This window comes from Nerophis lumbriciformis, linkage group LG34, assembly GCF_033978685.3.
Source record: "Nerophis lumbriciformis linkage group LG34, RoL_Nlum_v2.1, whole genome shotgun sequence".
Lineage (NCBI taxonomy): Eukaryota > Metazoa > Chordata > Actinopteri > Syngnathiformes > Syngnathidae > Nerophis > Nerophis lumbriciformis.
This window is the reverse complement of record NC_084581.2, coordinates 20261838-20277371: the sequence shown is the minus strand read 5'-3', so window position 1 is coordinate 20277371 and position 15534 is coordinate 20261838. Positions and strand designations below refer to the sequence as shown.

The window sequence follows — 15534 nt, the reverse complement described above, 5'->3', positions numbered from 1 at the left end:
AGAACATGTTGAAACAGAAAATAACCAGATATTAACAGTAAATGAACAAGTAGATTAATAATAATTTTTTTTACAGCTTGTCCTTTATAGTTTTGACAAAATAATAGAATGATAAATGACACATTATGTTTCTGCATATGTCAGCAGACAAATTAGGAGCCTTTGTTTGCTTACTTACTACGAAAAGACAAGTTGTTCACTATTTTATTTAAGGACAAAATTGTTCTTCGATTGCAATACGAAACATATGTTTAATGTAACCTTAGGTTTTTTGTTAAAATAAAGCCGATAATGTAATTTTTTTTGTGGTCCCCTGTATTTAGAAAAGTATTGAAATACATTTTGGTACCTTTACCGGTACCAACATTTTGGTATCGAGACAACCCTACTTAGCAGTAGGGCTCCAACAATGGATATATTTCCATCCATCCATCTAGGCCTGGGCAATATGGCCTAAAAATAAAATCTCGGAAATTGTGATTTTCCGATTTCTTCTGATTTTTTTCCGAAGTTTTTTTCTTTTATTTGATCAAAAACTATTAGTTTAAAATTACACTGCATGCATACACTGCATCTTGATTTTAGCAAAATTCTAAGTTGAATAATGTTGTTCTTTTTACACCCGATGTAAATTGTACTTTTTAAGGAATACTTTTAAATAACTAATTTAAGAGCTCCCTTTGGGAAGCAACATTTCTATCTTAAGAAATACTTCTGTTACCAAAAATAAATAATAATTTCCAACATTGAGATTAATGAAGTGCAAACTTAAAAACTTCTGTCTTGAATAAAATACTTATGTAAATAATGTAGTAAATGTAGTATTATAGACTGTAAACTAAGCTAATAAAGTTTGAGAACCACTGGTGTAGTCTTTACACTACTGCTATCTAATGTCTTAGAATTGCAACTGCATACAACGTTTACTATATAATACTTGCAAATGAGACAAATGAGAAGTAGTGATATAACCATATCAAAATCTCACGGTACGATATTATATCGATATTATGGCCACGTTGCGATATTATTGTGGTATATGTCCAGAAAAAAAAAGACTTAAAAATGCCATAGTGTGTAAAATGGAGTGTTTAGGATAAACCCACTTACTGTAATTGAACACAAACATTGTGTTCAAATGTTGTAATGATACTTATTACTACAAACAGGTATTTTTAAGTACAAATGATTGAGCGAGAACATCCACTGTTTCAAGCAAATATATTTAAAAAAATAAATACAATTTAATGTTTACATTGATTTTAAAGTGACAATGTAAACATTTAGAGTAACAAGTGTAAAACAATAATGTATACTTAAGTGTCTCTCAAATTGTACCTTCTACAGTGGACATTTTTCATATCAGTTTGGAAAACATAGTTTCTCAGAAATTTTAAATCACATTTTAACTTTTAATGATGTGAATACCTCACAAATTGACCTCTAGTTTCACGGGGTTCATCTTTTCCGGGTGATGGTATCTAATCAAGTAGCTCCGGTGTGCAGCAGGTGTTGTTTTGGCTTGGAACGCTTGAGACAAACCTAGCGTGCTTTATTACCTCCGCCACAGAGGTTTTGTTTTCTCCAGGGTTTTTTTTGTTTGCAACATACCGTAACTTAAAAGGATACATACAACCTAAAAGGATATAGACGACTTAAAAAAAACCCAAAAAACTCTTATTTACTACAAAGTGGAACACACTTTACTTCCTGCTTCCTCTTTCTCTCCCCTTTACGGCACTTCACGCCACCACTATGCGGTACCGCACTGTGCAGAGGATTTGGGGAAATTTAGTTTATTTTCAGACCGCCAAAGCAAAAGTGCCAGAAAAAAACTACACTCACCAAGTTTTCGTTAGATACCGTCATGTGTCACGGTATTACTGCGAAGATTTCGAAACCGCAATACCGCGGTATCCACAACATTGTTACATCCCTCGTAATAAAAAAACAATACAACAATTGGATAGCACAGTTTTCATGATCAGCTTGTTTTTAAGTGTTACATTAAAAATCGGATTTCTTTATTAAATACAATTATCATTTACTAATTTGCCCAAAAGTACCAAAAATTGGTACCGTTGAGTACAGGTATCGATTACCGGTACCATATATAGCTGAAAGGTACCAATCCCTTCGTATTACTGCCGAAATAGCAAGTAGCAAGAGCCATGGTCACAGGCTGCATGAATGCTGCCAGCACTACCCAGCTGCGGTTCATCAAGGAAATTGGGTGTACTCCCTTGTATTGCCAGATATTTATAAATGAATAGGCTCTGTGTGGACTTATTTTATTGGATAGTAAAGCTGTACTGCTATACAAGCTGCACATATCCAAGTTTACTTTTAATTGTCCCTTAAGAAGATATAATAAAGTGTGTTCTTCAATGTGAGCAATGCTGTATTGACCAAGTGGGAAATACAATGAGAAAATATCACTTCTCCTAATTTCAGACTAGTTTCTGCAGCTTTAACTTCCTCAGAGAGCTGGGAGGATGTGTGGCATGAGTGGAGTGACGCAGACGTCTTCAGGGAGAAATGGGACTCGGGCAAACCACCCGAAGATCCAAAGGCTATGACAGACACTTCCAGTGTAATTTGAAGTCGAAGAACATTTCAACTTAAGTGCATATTTAATTATAGAATTTGCTGTGTTTGTGTACAGTTGTACTTTGAAGATCCTGAGGGAAAAATTAGTCTTCCCCCATCATTGGAAGTGCACTACTGGAGGCGACCTGCAGACTTTCTGATCAATCTGGTAACCTACAGTATCAAAACATGTCTTCAGCTTTATGTTACATTGCCATCTTTAGCTGGTCGCATAGTCTTAGAATTTTTTGCTTCATTCTTAGGTAAGCAAACTCATGCGTCCATTCATAATGTCCTAAAATGACCCAAACGCTAACTTCCTCAGTGTGAAGCCACTTTTTCCAGTTGAATGAAGCTCAAACGTTCGCACACGGTCACAAAATGGAAGGGATTGAAAGGAAATAATTGACGTCGGTAGCCAAACCCAATCTCCAAAGTTTTAGTGAAGTCGTTTGCATGTCATGCAAAAACAACATAACGTTGTCTGGAACAGTCCGATGAGAGAACCCATTGAAGTACGGTGCAAGGTTTAATGATCACAACACCTTTACAACTTTGTTTTGCCGTCCACATTGTTACCACAGCACACATACACACACACACACACACACACCACCTGTCGAGCCGACATGGCATCTGTAAAGTTTACAGTGGAGTAGAAAAAGTGTCATTATTTATTCATAGTTAATGTTATCAATAAAACATTACGCCTGTATTTTCTTTAAAAAACACTTAAAGGTGTTATACATACATTCATTTAAAAACAAAACTCCCAGTAATATTAGTGTCAACATATATTTTTATTTTGACTTGTTATTGTTTTTCTCTGTTTTTCCAATTGTTGCTGCTTATTTGATGAGTACAATGTAACACAGGCTGCACTCTGTACACCCCTGGTTTATTTACATGTCATTTTCTGCCTTTTGAATTTAAGATTAAAAATAAAAAATAAAAAATAAACTTTCAACTTGAGGTTGAAATGAAGTTACAGTAAAACTAAAATACATTAATATACACATGAAGTGCACATACAGTACATGTAGGAATTATGTAAATTCCACAACACAGTTTGAGATCAGCTGTAAAGAGCAATGCCATTACACAGCATAAAGGTTGGCTCTTATAGTGCAAGCTTAATGCTAATGTTCAATGGACCAGCCTATTGACAGGCTAACCAAAATTAGCACTGCAATGTTTTTAAACTTGTACAAACTTTCAACAAATGAGATTTTAATAGAACAAAATTGACAAATGTATTTCTACTTACAGGCATTATTGACCCCTAACTCTGAACTGCCTGGCTTGTCGGCTGCTCTCTGACTACCGTAACTACAAAGCCTGTTGCTCAAGCTCTAATTTTAAAACAAATAACATAGTCCATATTTTGTCGAATATGATTGCCTTTTAGCTAGGCAGCACTTATATCACCTGAAAGGTGAATTGTGACCTGACTGTATTGCAAGTTTATTTGAATGTTTTTCTTTTATTTAAAAAAATGTTTTTAAATACTTTAATGGCCCGCCACAAGTAATTGAATATACATGGGAGACACTGCTCCTAATAGACGCCTGGGGCTCTCTGAAGTTGACTAAGTAAATAGCACCAAATGAGAAAACTGTATTTGTCACACAGTTTCAAACGTGGCAAAGAAAAGTTGTTTTTAAGTCGCCGATGATTAATAATTGCGACACTCTTCAGTTGCACTTCCCTCAATGTAGAATTGAGAAATTCCTGGAAGCTTGCTGCTGCTTTTTTATTTTTTTTATTTTTTTATTTGGTGATTAAGTCATTGCCAGATCGCAATCTGACTTTTCACTCCTGATGTCAATAGTTATTTAATTAATTTCCCAGGAACAGCGAGCGAAGGCTAGTGGCTTTTAGCCTGCGCAGATGTAATCTCCACTTTAGCTGCCATAGTCTCTCTCTCGCTCGCTCTCTCGCTCTCTTACTCTCACTCCCACTCTCACTCTCACTCTCACTCTCGCTCTCGCTTTCTCTCTCTCTCTCTCTCTCTGAAGCTTACTATTGATGCAATACCCTAAGGTTTGTCTCCTCCATGGAAAAAACACAGCCACCCTCGACCTTTTGGCTGATCTCTCTCGCAATCAGCTGACACAATTATTAATATTTAATTAGTCATAAGGTAGAGTCTATTAGCGGGCCAGTCAAATGTTCATTGCGGATATTGCAGTCTAGGGAGTATCATGGCGAGGTTAGACCAGTTGAGGCCCCCGAGAGAGAGTTAATTAGGACACATATTCATGTCGACTTGAAAAAGATTACCTGCTGCGCTGCTGTTTTTTTGTTTGTTTTTACAGTGCAGTAAATGTACTCATTTGCATGTGCATGTTTTATTTGTAGGTCCCCACTGTTGTTGAGAATATGGTCAGCTTCGACCTAGTAACCTCCAACCATCATCTGCTTTGCAGCGAGGTTAGTTTTCAACATTTTGATGGTAATGAACTTGGGTCCCTCGTGATGGATTGCTGTATCAGTATAGATCTGCATACCTGTGTGTAGTAACCCGTCACTGCAGTTACTCTTCTGTTCTCTGTCAAGCTGATGAGGTGGATCATCAGCGAGATACACATTATTTGGAAAGTCTGTAACCTTCCTGGAGTTACGGATCAAATTGGCTGGAAGCCGTGGGAACACATCTACTCGCTTTGCAAACCGGGAAAAGGTCACGTGCCGCACTACAACAGCTATGGAAAATACCTGATTCGGCTGTTCTGGATGGTGAGTGTCACCATTTTGAATGCGCCACGTCACAATTTCAAGGTGTTACCTTATTTTCTAAGCTTTAAATGAGGTATTTGGTAAGTGGTCGACTGCAGTATCTTCTCTGTATATTTTAAAACACATGCTCCCATTAAATATCATGGAAATTGAAATCTGTTCAGTATCAAACTCACAATCTTATGACATTATTGACTGTACAGGCAATCTTTTATGTACTGTATGTCTATGGATGTTCTCCATCATCCAAGTCATTGTATTGTCAGGACACTCAATCGATCACAACTGGGCTGTTTGGTTTGTCTTTAAAGACGTTTCGCCTCTCATCCAAGTACGCTTCATCAGTTCATTCTCATATATTTAGATTGGTCAGATCTAGTCTTAGACTTTGACTACATCTAACCAATTTAAGTCTAAGACTAGACTTGGACTTATACTTCCTTTATTGTCATTAAAATTTGAACTTTACAGTACAGATGAGAACGAAATTTTGTTGTGTTAGCTCGTTCCACGACTAACCACATTGTGAAGTATGGGGACGACACAACAGTAGTGGGCCTCATCCGTGACAACGACATGGACTACAGGGAGGAGGTGAAACATCTGGTTGACTGGTGCAGAACCAACAACCTGGTCCTGAATGTCGAAACGACCAAGGAGATCATCGTCGACTTGAGGAGTCACCAGTCCAGCCACACTCCACTCTTCATCAACGGCACAGCAGCGGAGATGGTAAGCAGCACCAAGTTCCTTGGGGTGCAGATAACTAACAATCTGACCTGGCCCCTATACACCGGAGCTCTTATAAAAAGAGCTCAGCAGCGCATGCACTTTTTACATCGGATGAAAAGAGCACAGCTCCCTCTCCCCATTCTCACCAAATTCTGCAGAGGGACTATATAGAGCCTACTGACCAACATCCTCTCTGTCTGGACTGGAGCCTGCAGTGCTTCAGACTGGAAGTCTCGGCACAGAGTGGTGAGGACAGCGGAAAAGATCATCAAGTCTCCTCTTCCGCCTATCCGGGAGATCGCAAGAAGCCGCTGCCTGATCAGGGCTCATAAAATTTGTAGCGACTCCTCCCACCCCCACCAAGGACTGTTTTCACTGCTGGACTCTGGAAAGAGGTTCCACAGTCTCTGTAGCAGAACCTCCAGGTTCTATAACAGCTCCTTCCCTCAGACCATAAGACTCTTGAATGCATCATAATAATCCCCTCAATTCCCCCCAAAATGCATTAACTCGCTGGACTATAAAGACAATATAACATACATCCGTACACGTAGATGCATATACAAAAGTGCAATATATCTATCTGTACAGTAAATCTATTTATATCTGCACCTTATTGCTCTTTTATCCTGCACTACAACGAGCTAATGCAACGCAAAATCGTTCTTAGATCTGACCAACTACATTTATGAGCATGAACTGATGAAGCCTACTTAGCCTACTAATGACCTAGATTGGTCAGAGCTAGTCTTAGAGTAGATCTGACCAATCTAAGTCCAAGACTAGATTTGACCAATCTAAGTCTATGAGCATGAACTGATGAAGCCTACTTGGATGATAGGCGAAACGTCTTCTAAGACAAACCAAACAGTCCAGCTGCGATCGATTGAATGCTCTGAGAATCTTTTGAATAGCATTATTCACATACTTAATTGTCATACAGAGTGACCCAAAAAAAGCAAACACCACAAAAATATTATTAAATCCCACAAAGGTAAGCACATTTCTTGAAATGTCTTCAGTCTTTTTCGGTCTTTTTACAACCACCCCCCAACGTTTCCATTATCTTGGTCGCTTTGCATAAAAGTCATTCATTCTTTTCAAAATCTGCTCCAAATGGGCTAAGCGGTGTTTAAGGGCAACTTTGATATATCATGCAAAATTGTCAATTACTGGAGCACATTTCTCTTGGCGATGTTAAACTTAAGATTTTGCACAATCCCATACTCTCTGAACTTCTGAACCCAGCAAAAAAATCCAGTTTTTTGATGGTGCCCTGAAACCCAATTAAAAAAAGTTCAGATTGTTAGAAATTAAGGGAATGATTTACTAAAGGTTTACGTGTACTAAAACGTGTGCAAATTTGATGGCACATGCCCAGCTGATCTACTAAACATGTGTGCAAAGTGGTTTGCGCCTCTGTCTTCATTATAGGGGCTGTTTGCAACATTTACACAGATGTTTAAAGGCGCCAACTTTTTGATGTATTTTACACTGTATTTTCCGCCCTCTTCCGGCTTCTAGGACGTAATGACGTAGCTACTTACGTATGTAACACATGCACGCACATTAGCTTTGCTTGTTGTTAGCTAATAATAACGATTTTGATAGTTAGCATTAGCTATCATTGAATGTATATTCTATCATAACAACAACATGACTGCAAATTATGTTTCACTTCTCTTGGACTGCTTTGTGTGCATGTGCTCCCTGTGTGTACATGTTGACGAGACTGGTTCAGTGACTGCCATAAGCACCAATCATTTTGTTCGGGCCGGTAAAAAAACATTTACTACACAAACTTAGAAATTGTGAAAAATATAGAGCATTTTAACACAAATGTGTTCTATTAAACCACTAATGGTAACACAAGCTAGCGAATGGTGTTATGTATCCATCCATCCATCCATTTTCTACCGCTTGTCCCTTTTAGGGTCACGGGGGGTGCTGGAGACTATATACTCCTCACCCAGGCTAACTCGACCTGCTCTAGTGTATCAACTGTAGTCAAGTGAGACCCAAACAGTAATCTATATTCCTAGTAAATAATGGTGCTTTCCCGGTTAGGGTGAAGGCCGTCCATCCTCAACAGGTCAGGTATACCCCCGAAAGAGGGCCAATTAGCTACAAAACCTTAACCCTTGTTTCTACAAAAGTTAGTCAGCCACCTGTTAAGCCAGACTAATTTGCTATATCGCTCATAGTTGCCTCTCACGGGCAAGAGACAAGACACAATTACTTGATGCCCAACCATATTCCTAGCAAAATTACTAATCCGAACTATGTTTCTCTTTGTAATCTCAGATTGCTTCATCCTAATTTCATGATTAGCCTCATGTACGTGTCTAGGTCTCTTGCGAGACTGCTCTCTCAGGTTAGCTTTAATGTTGGGAGCTTTGGCCCCAGAAATACACTTTATCGTGGTTGGTTTACTAAAAATTTGTGGGGGCCGGTGGACTAAGGTGTAGGACTAGCTAAAGGGCTAAAGCTAAAGCTAAGCCGCAGGGTTCAGATCGTAGGAAAAAAGTAGTGGTTTATTGTTCGGAATTTACAGATAATCAAAAATAACCTTCTGATGCCTTCACGTCTCACTTATCAGCAATGCTACATTTAAAGGGCACCTATGATGTACTCCGACTTTTCGGATGTTGTTACAATGTTGGATACTCTTGTTAAACAATGCCAAAGCTTCATATCGTAAGGTTCAAGCATTTTGACGTGAGCTTCCATACAGTGTTGGATACGTCTGTTTGCGGGGTTTTGCAGTCTGGCTACGTTGTGACGTCAAAGCAAGGTGGACGTACTTATTTGGCATTAAGTCAAGCTCTCAGCCAGACTTCAGGCTATGAAGAAGCAGGTAGGATAAAGTATTATTTATTTCTAATCGTGGCATAATTGGCTATGGTGAATATTTAATGGGTACATGTGCATAACACCAACGTGTGACATAGGATAAGATGAGATATCCTGAAGTAAATCCTGATAAAGGCTTTTTTTTAAATGCAGGTCTGAATCAATCGAGTGTGTGCACATGTACCTTAATGATTTGACCGGGTTCGTCTATAAGATGTTTAAGAAGTTTATTTTCAACAGTGTCTGAAAAAAATTGTGGTGATGACTTCAAGATACATATTTAAACAGTCTACATTTTCAAAAGATAAATTATGATACTTCTGGAGAGGGCAGGGCGTGTTTTTTTTTGGAATCTGGGAATGCCTCCGTTATGGAAAACCTTGCCAACACAATGTGACTGTTAAGCAAAATTTACACCAAAGAATATCCAATTCAGTACATATTACCTTGACCACAAGGATGTTTTAAAAATGTAGATACAAATCATCATAGCCACCTTTTAAGCGAAACAAAAACAGGAATTTAATTTAAAAACATATTGTGATTTGATGATATTCCAGATTGCCCAGCTCTAACTCTGAGGGTGTGAATTTAAAAATGAAATAGTTTGTACTACACTAAAAGGCTCTTCATGCACTGATAAAACCTTACTTTAAAAACACACTATTTTCCTTTACATGGACACAATCGAAATCAGTGGTTGCCGTGCCAACCATAGCACGCAAACAGATGGTTGTTGTGATGGCGTTAAGCTTCCAGCCCTCCAACCCTTCCTTCCTCCCCTGCTTGACTGTTTGCAGCCGTTCCTCCCTTCCCTCAAGCATGTCTTATTCTTTAATGGTCTTTACCAACATCTTATTTTGTCCTCTTCTCCCTATCATTGTCATTCTTAATTCCTTATCCTCCTCCTTCTTATCCTACAACATACAACCACTACTACCCTCCTCCCCCCATAAGTCTTTACCAACATCTTATTTTGTCCTCTTCTCCCTATTTTTGCCATTCTTTCTTAGTTATCCTCCTCCTTCTTGTCCTACAACCACCACTCATTGAACTTCCCCGGATAACCATGAACTGATGGTCTAATTGTGTTCTTTTCATCTGGCTTATTCAGTCCAACTCGCTCTGAATTTTACTATACTTCTACTGACACGTTCCCGATAATTTTAGCATCTCCTAAAGCATCTCTTCCTCTTTTCGTTCAGGGCTGTTGGAGGAAGATAACGGTGGACGATTTAATGCCATTTGATAGAGACAACAAGCTGCTGCTCCCGGCTTCCAGCTGTCAGTCAGAGCTGTGGCCTATGCTTTTGGCCAAGGCTCTCATTAAAGTTATCAACACACGGCCTCACCATGAAGATGCCAACAGAAAGTGAGTGTCCATGTTCATTCATGATTATCAGCCAGCATGAGCGCTTTTTCTTTAAATCGTTAAAATTGGATTATATGTGTGTTTCACTGACTTAGCCAAGCCCTTGGTCTGACCTTACAATTTAGTGGCATGTCTATGACGGAGCAACATGGCGTGTGTAAAAGTGGTTGTACCATCATTCACGACACATTAATCTTTAATCTCAGACAGGAGACAAAGGAGACTTTTCTCCCGGTGAATCATTCATAAGTCACGCTGGTGAAGGTTCCAAACTTTGCCCAGGTATCTACTTAAGTGTTTATTTTTTACAGTCCTACTGAAGCCACTTTCATGAGTGTCATGACTGTGGAGTGGACAGGTTGGCCACTGCATTTCCCAGGAGGTGCAATTAGAGTTGTTGGTGCCATCTGTTCAGACTAATGTGATGTCACACACTATTCCAGAAAAGGGCTTAAAATTCCTTCACAAAGCTTAAATGTAACTTTAATTCAATAATTATTATTTACCACACCAAAACGTTGTCCCTTCGCAGGGCATGCCATAAAATAATGTATGTTTGCATTCTGTGCTTTAAAAACATTGCACTTTTCTCAGTAAAATGTTGCAGCTTTCCAAGGAGATGGGAGAGTTCACTTTCATCCACCACCTCACTGGCTGGATCCCAGAAGTCAGTTCAATAAGGTAAGACTCTGTCTTTCCTATTGCTGTGTGTGATTTGATTACTACTGCTGTTTGTCATGTACCCTCCTTGTAGTAATAGTAAAGTAAAACACAGTGTCAAGCATGATTGGGTAGAATAAAGCTCCTACAGTAAGAGCAATATTTTAAGGATTCCCTATAACACAAATTTGACTTTTAATGCTCCTATTACTCCAGCCCCTCTGCGACCTCGAAAGGGACAAGCGTTGGAAAATAGATGGATGTATGCTCCTATTACAATATTATGTGTCTCGAGAGCCTGTGAAATATCTACCATCTTCCTCACTTGCTCTTGAAGTTCTGGGTTTCAATTATGTCATAAAGGAAAAACGTCCTTGTGGACATAATAACTGTAGGAGTACTGTATACGACCAGCACTTTGTTAACAAAAAAAAGCAGGCTTCTCTAAATATCATAGAATAATGCTAACTATCCGTCAGTAAGATACAGATGCGGCAGCTGTAAGTTTGACCACATTGTTTTTAGCGTATAGGCTAACTTAGCATAATTTTCTTGTCAAAATATGAGTGTATGTTAGTATTGTGGCTCTTATAGCTGTACGAATGTTCCTGATTCCTTAATGTTGTGCTGATGTACAATATGTGATATACAGTATGGCATCTATTTCGTTGGACAAGTACAGTGTCACGGTGATATTGGAGCTTTGAATATTGGCTGTTACCGATATTGAGCCAATAGGACATCAGCACGAACCATACATACTTGTATTATTTTGACATGTGAAATACAAACCTCGTTTCCATATGAGTTGGGAAATTGTGTTAGATGTAAATATAAACGGAATACAATGATTTGCGAATCCTTTTCAACCCATATTCAATTGAATGCACTACAAAGACAAGATATTTGATGTTCAAATCATAAACTTTATTTATTTTTTTGCAAATAATAATTATCTTAGAATTTCATGGCTGCAACACGTGCCAAAGTAGTTGGGAAAAGGCATGTTCACCACTGTGTTACATGGCCTGTCCTTTTAACAACACTCAGTAAACGTTTGGGAACTGAGGAGACACATTTTTGAAGCTTCTCAGGTGGAATTCTTTCCCATTCTTGCTTGATGTACAGCTTAAGTTGTTCAACAGTCCGGGGGTCTCCGTTGTGGTATTTTAGGCTTCATAATGCGCCACACATTTTCAATGGGAGACAGGTCTGGACTACAGGCAGGCCAGTCTAGTACCCGCACTCTTTTACTATGAACGTGTTAAATCAACGTAACGTTGATGTAACACGTTCATAGTAAAAGAGTGCGGGTACTTGGCATTGTCTTGCTGAAATAAGCAGGGGCGTCCATGGTAACGTTGCTTGGATGGCAACATATGTTGCTCCAAAACCTGTATGTACTTTTCAGCATTAATGGCACCTTCACAGATGTGTAAGTTACCCATGTCTTGGGCACTAATACACCCCCATACCATCACAGATGCTGGCTTTTCAACTTTGCGCCTATAACAATCCGGATGGTTCTTTTTCTCTTTGGTCCGGAGGACACGACGTCCACAGTTTCCAAAAACGATTTGAAATGTGGATTCGTCAGACCACAGAACACTTTTCCACTTTGTATCAGTCCATCTGAGATGAGCTCAGGCCCAGCGAAGCCGACGGCGTTTCTGGGTGTTGTTGATAAACTGTTTTCGCCCTGCATAGGAGAGTTTTAACTTGCACTTACAGATGTAGCGACCAACTGTAGTTACTGACAATGGGTTTCTGAAGTGTTCCTGAGCCCATGTGGTGATATCCTTTACACACTGATGTCGCTTGTTGATGTAGTACAGCCTGAGAGATCGAAGGTCACGGGCTTAGCTGCTTACGTGCAGTGATTTCTCCAGATTCTCTGAACCCTTTGATTATATTACGGACCGTAGATGGTGAAATCCCTAAATTCATTGCAATAGCTGGTTGAGAAAGGTTTTTCTTAAACTGTTCAACAATTTGCTCACTCTTTAGTTGACAAAGTGGTGACCCTCGCCCCATCCTTGTTTGTGAATGACTGAGCATTTCATGGAATCTACTTTTATACCCAATCATGGCACCCACCTGTTCCCAATTTGCCTGTTCACCTGTGGGATGTTCCAAATAAGTGTTTGATGAGCATTCCTCAACTTTATCAGTATTTATTGCCACCTTTCCCAACTTCTTTGTCACGTGTTGCTGGCATCAAATTCTAAAGTTAATGATTATTTGCAAAAAAAAAATTGTTTTATCCGTTTGAACATCAAATATTTTGTCTTTGTAGCATATTCAACTGAATATGGGTTGAAAATGATTTGCAAATCATTGTATTCCGTTTATATTTACATCTAACACAATTTCCCAACTCATATGGAAACCGGGTTTGTGTTAGAAAAGGCTTGATCAAGTGCTATTACTCAGAGAACAATGGGAGGTATGAAAAACACTAACCTATTTATTATTATTATTGGACTTAGGCTCTCTTTAGGTTGAAGTGGAGTTGTATTTGTTTATTTAGAGACACCTAGAGGTCACAATAGTTCATTAAGTTCAGCTCGTGAGTTGTGACTTTGTAACTAAAATGGTAAATGGGTTTTACTTGTATAGCACTTTTCTACCATCAAGGTACTCAAAGCGCTTTGACACTATTTCCACATTCACCCATTCACACACACATTCACACACTGATAGCTGGAGCTGCCATGCAAGGCCCTAACCACGACCCATCAGGAGCAAGGGTGAAGTGCCTTGCTCATGGACACAACGGACATGACAAAGTTGGTAGAAGGACTTGAATGATGCGAACACAATTGTTACGGGATACTTTCTAATACGCTCTCTTGCAGACTTTGTAAGTTTAAGTAATATTAACTCGAAATATTTGATACTTGTTTGTATTGACAACGGTGGTGTTTTAGACTGCTCTCTAGTTCAATTAAAGACACTCATTACATATGTCTAGCTTGTGTGCTATTGTGTGCTTATGTGTTCTAGCTCCTAGTAGTGTTTACCTTTTATAAATGACTTCACTAAAATACAATAAAAGACCAACCTTATGTGCTTATTGGAGGATATTCGCGTAAATTCGCTGCAGGATTGCTTGTATGGAATGCTTGGGGCGGTATAGCTCGGTTGGTAGAGTGGCCGTACCAGCAACTTGAGGGTTGCAGGTTCGATCCCCGCTTCCGCCAACCTAGTCACTGCCGTTGTGTCCTTGGGCAAGACGCTTTACCCACCTGCTCCCAGTGCCACCCACTCTGGTTTAAATGTAACTTAGATATTGTGTTTCACAATGTAAAGCGCTTTGAGTCACTTGAGAAAAAGCGCTATATAAATGTAATTCACTTCACTTCACTTCACTTGTATGTATCATAGGAGTTTTAGATATACTGTAATTATTTTTTTTGTTTTTTGCTGACAATAGCACAAAATACTATAATATGGGACATTTAAGAGTAAAACAGACAATGCCATTATTTTAGGGATTTTAGGACTCTGACTTTATTCGCTTGCCGCCTCACCTGATTCTTTTTCAACCTCTACACAGCTTCCCCTGTCGGAGAAAAACATGGGATTTCCTACGAAGCACCATCCCTGAATTTTTTCACCAGCCTGAGAAAATTGCGCGAAAAAAGTTGCACGCCTCAAGGTGGAGGCGTGCTTCTTTCAGTGACCACAGGAGCAATCGATCGGAACAAAGTAAAGGTCTGAAACGTCCCACTGTCAGTCGTACTACACACAAATAATAGCTGTGCTTCTGTTATGGCCATGCATATAATATCTCTATTTTCATCTTCCTGCATTCATAATTCAACAAGTATAGCGCATGATGATTAATATTTTATTCCATGGCACAATCTTCACACTTGTGAGTGACTAGATTGTTTCAAATATTCAACCTTTATGATATTGCCGTAGTGATTAACTTGCGGGACAAGAACAGCTGTGAGAGCAACTCAGAGCCCTTTTAACATCGCTCCAAACATCACTTCCTGTTTTCCTACACTCATGTATTATGAAGCAGGCAGGGCGGGTTCATCCTTATATGGTGGACTATAAATAATCCAGCAGAGGGAGCAGTGTTCAGGATAGACGAGCTTCCCAAGTCAAGTGTAGTTATCTCATGTAGGCAACATCCTCAAAAATGATGGGATAATTGTCTGACAATTACTTGAAAAGATGTGGGGAAAAAAATCTGTTTTGTATTCCATCATTTGTATTATACTGTAGCTATTATGTTGAGTGCAGTATTAACACAAAGGACGAGAGGCACATTATGCCACCGGTTCTATTCTCTATTGAATCCGCACAAATTAAAACCCTTCAATTGCTACACAGTTACTGCTTCAGTGTTCTATTGTTAATGTGCTGCTCGTGTATTAATCGAGCAGTTCTCCTATCATGACTCTCTGTAGTCCTTTTAAATTCCTTTCCATACCCCCTAGCTGCTTTTTATCTCATAAAATCCACTTTAAGCTGGGCCATGTGTAAATACCCTGCACGTTGTTATACCTCCCAAAATGTGGTCTTTCATTGCAAATCATCTGTAATTTTGTGGTTGTGATGTTGGTGGTTCA

The 15534-nt window shown here is 39.0% G+C and overlaps 1 protein-coding gene across 7 annotated transcripts in view; it reads left to right on the top strand.

Annotated features, from left to right (window-relative positions):
- Positions 1 to 15534, top strand: part of adgb (androglobin) — a 116096-nt gene that overhangs the window by 5996 nt on the left and 94566 nt on the right. For 6 of the 7 annotated variants that reach the window (XM_061929804.2, XM_061929803.2, XM_061929802.2 and 3 more), the window contains 7 exons: positions 2455 to 2593; positions 2666 to 2758; positions 4951 to 5022; positions 5149 to 5328; positions 10119 to 10285; positions 10880 to 10966; positions 14505 to 14662. In XM_061929804.2, coding sequence (XP_061785788.1) covers positions 2455 to 2593; positions 2666 to 2758; positions 4951 to 5022; positions 5149 to 5328; positions 10119 to 10285; positions 10880 to 10966; positions 14505 to 14662 — 896 coding nt within the window. The remainder of the gene's footprint in view (positions 1 to 2454; positions 2594 to 2665; positions 2759 to 4950; positions 5023 to 5148; positions 5329 to 10118; positions 10286 to 10879; positions 10967 to 14504; positions 14663 to 15534) is intronic. The other variant, XM_061929807.2, reaches the window with a different exon arrangement.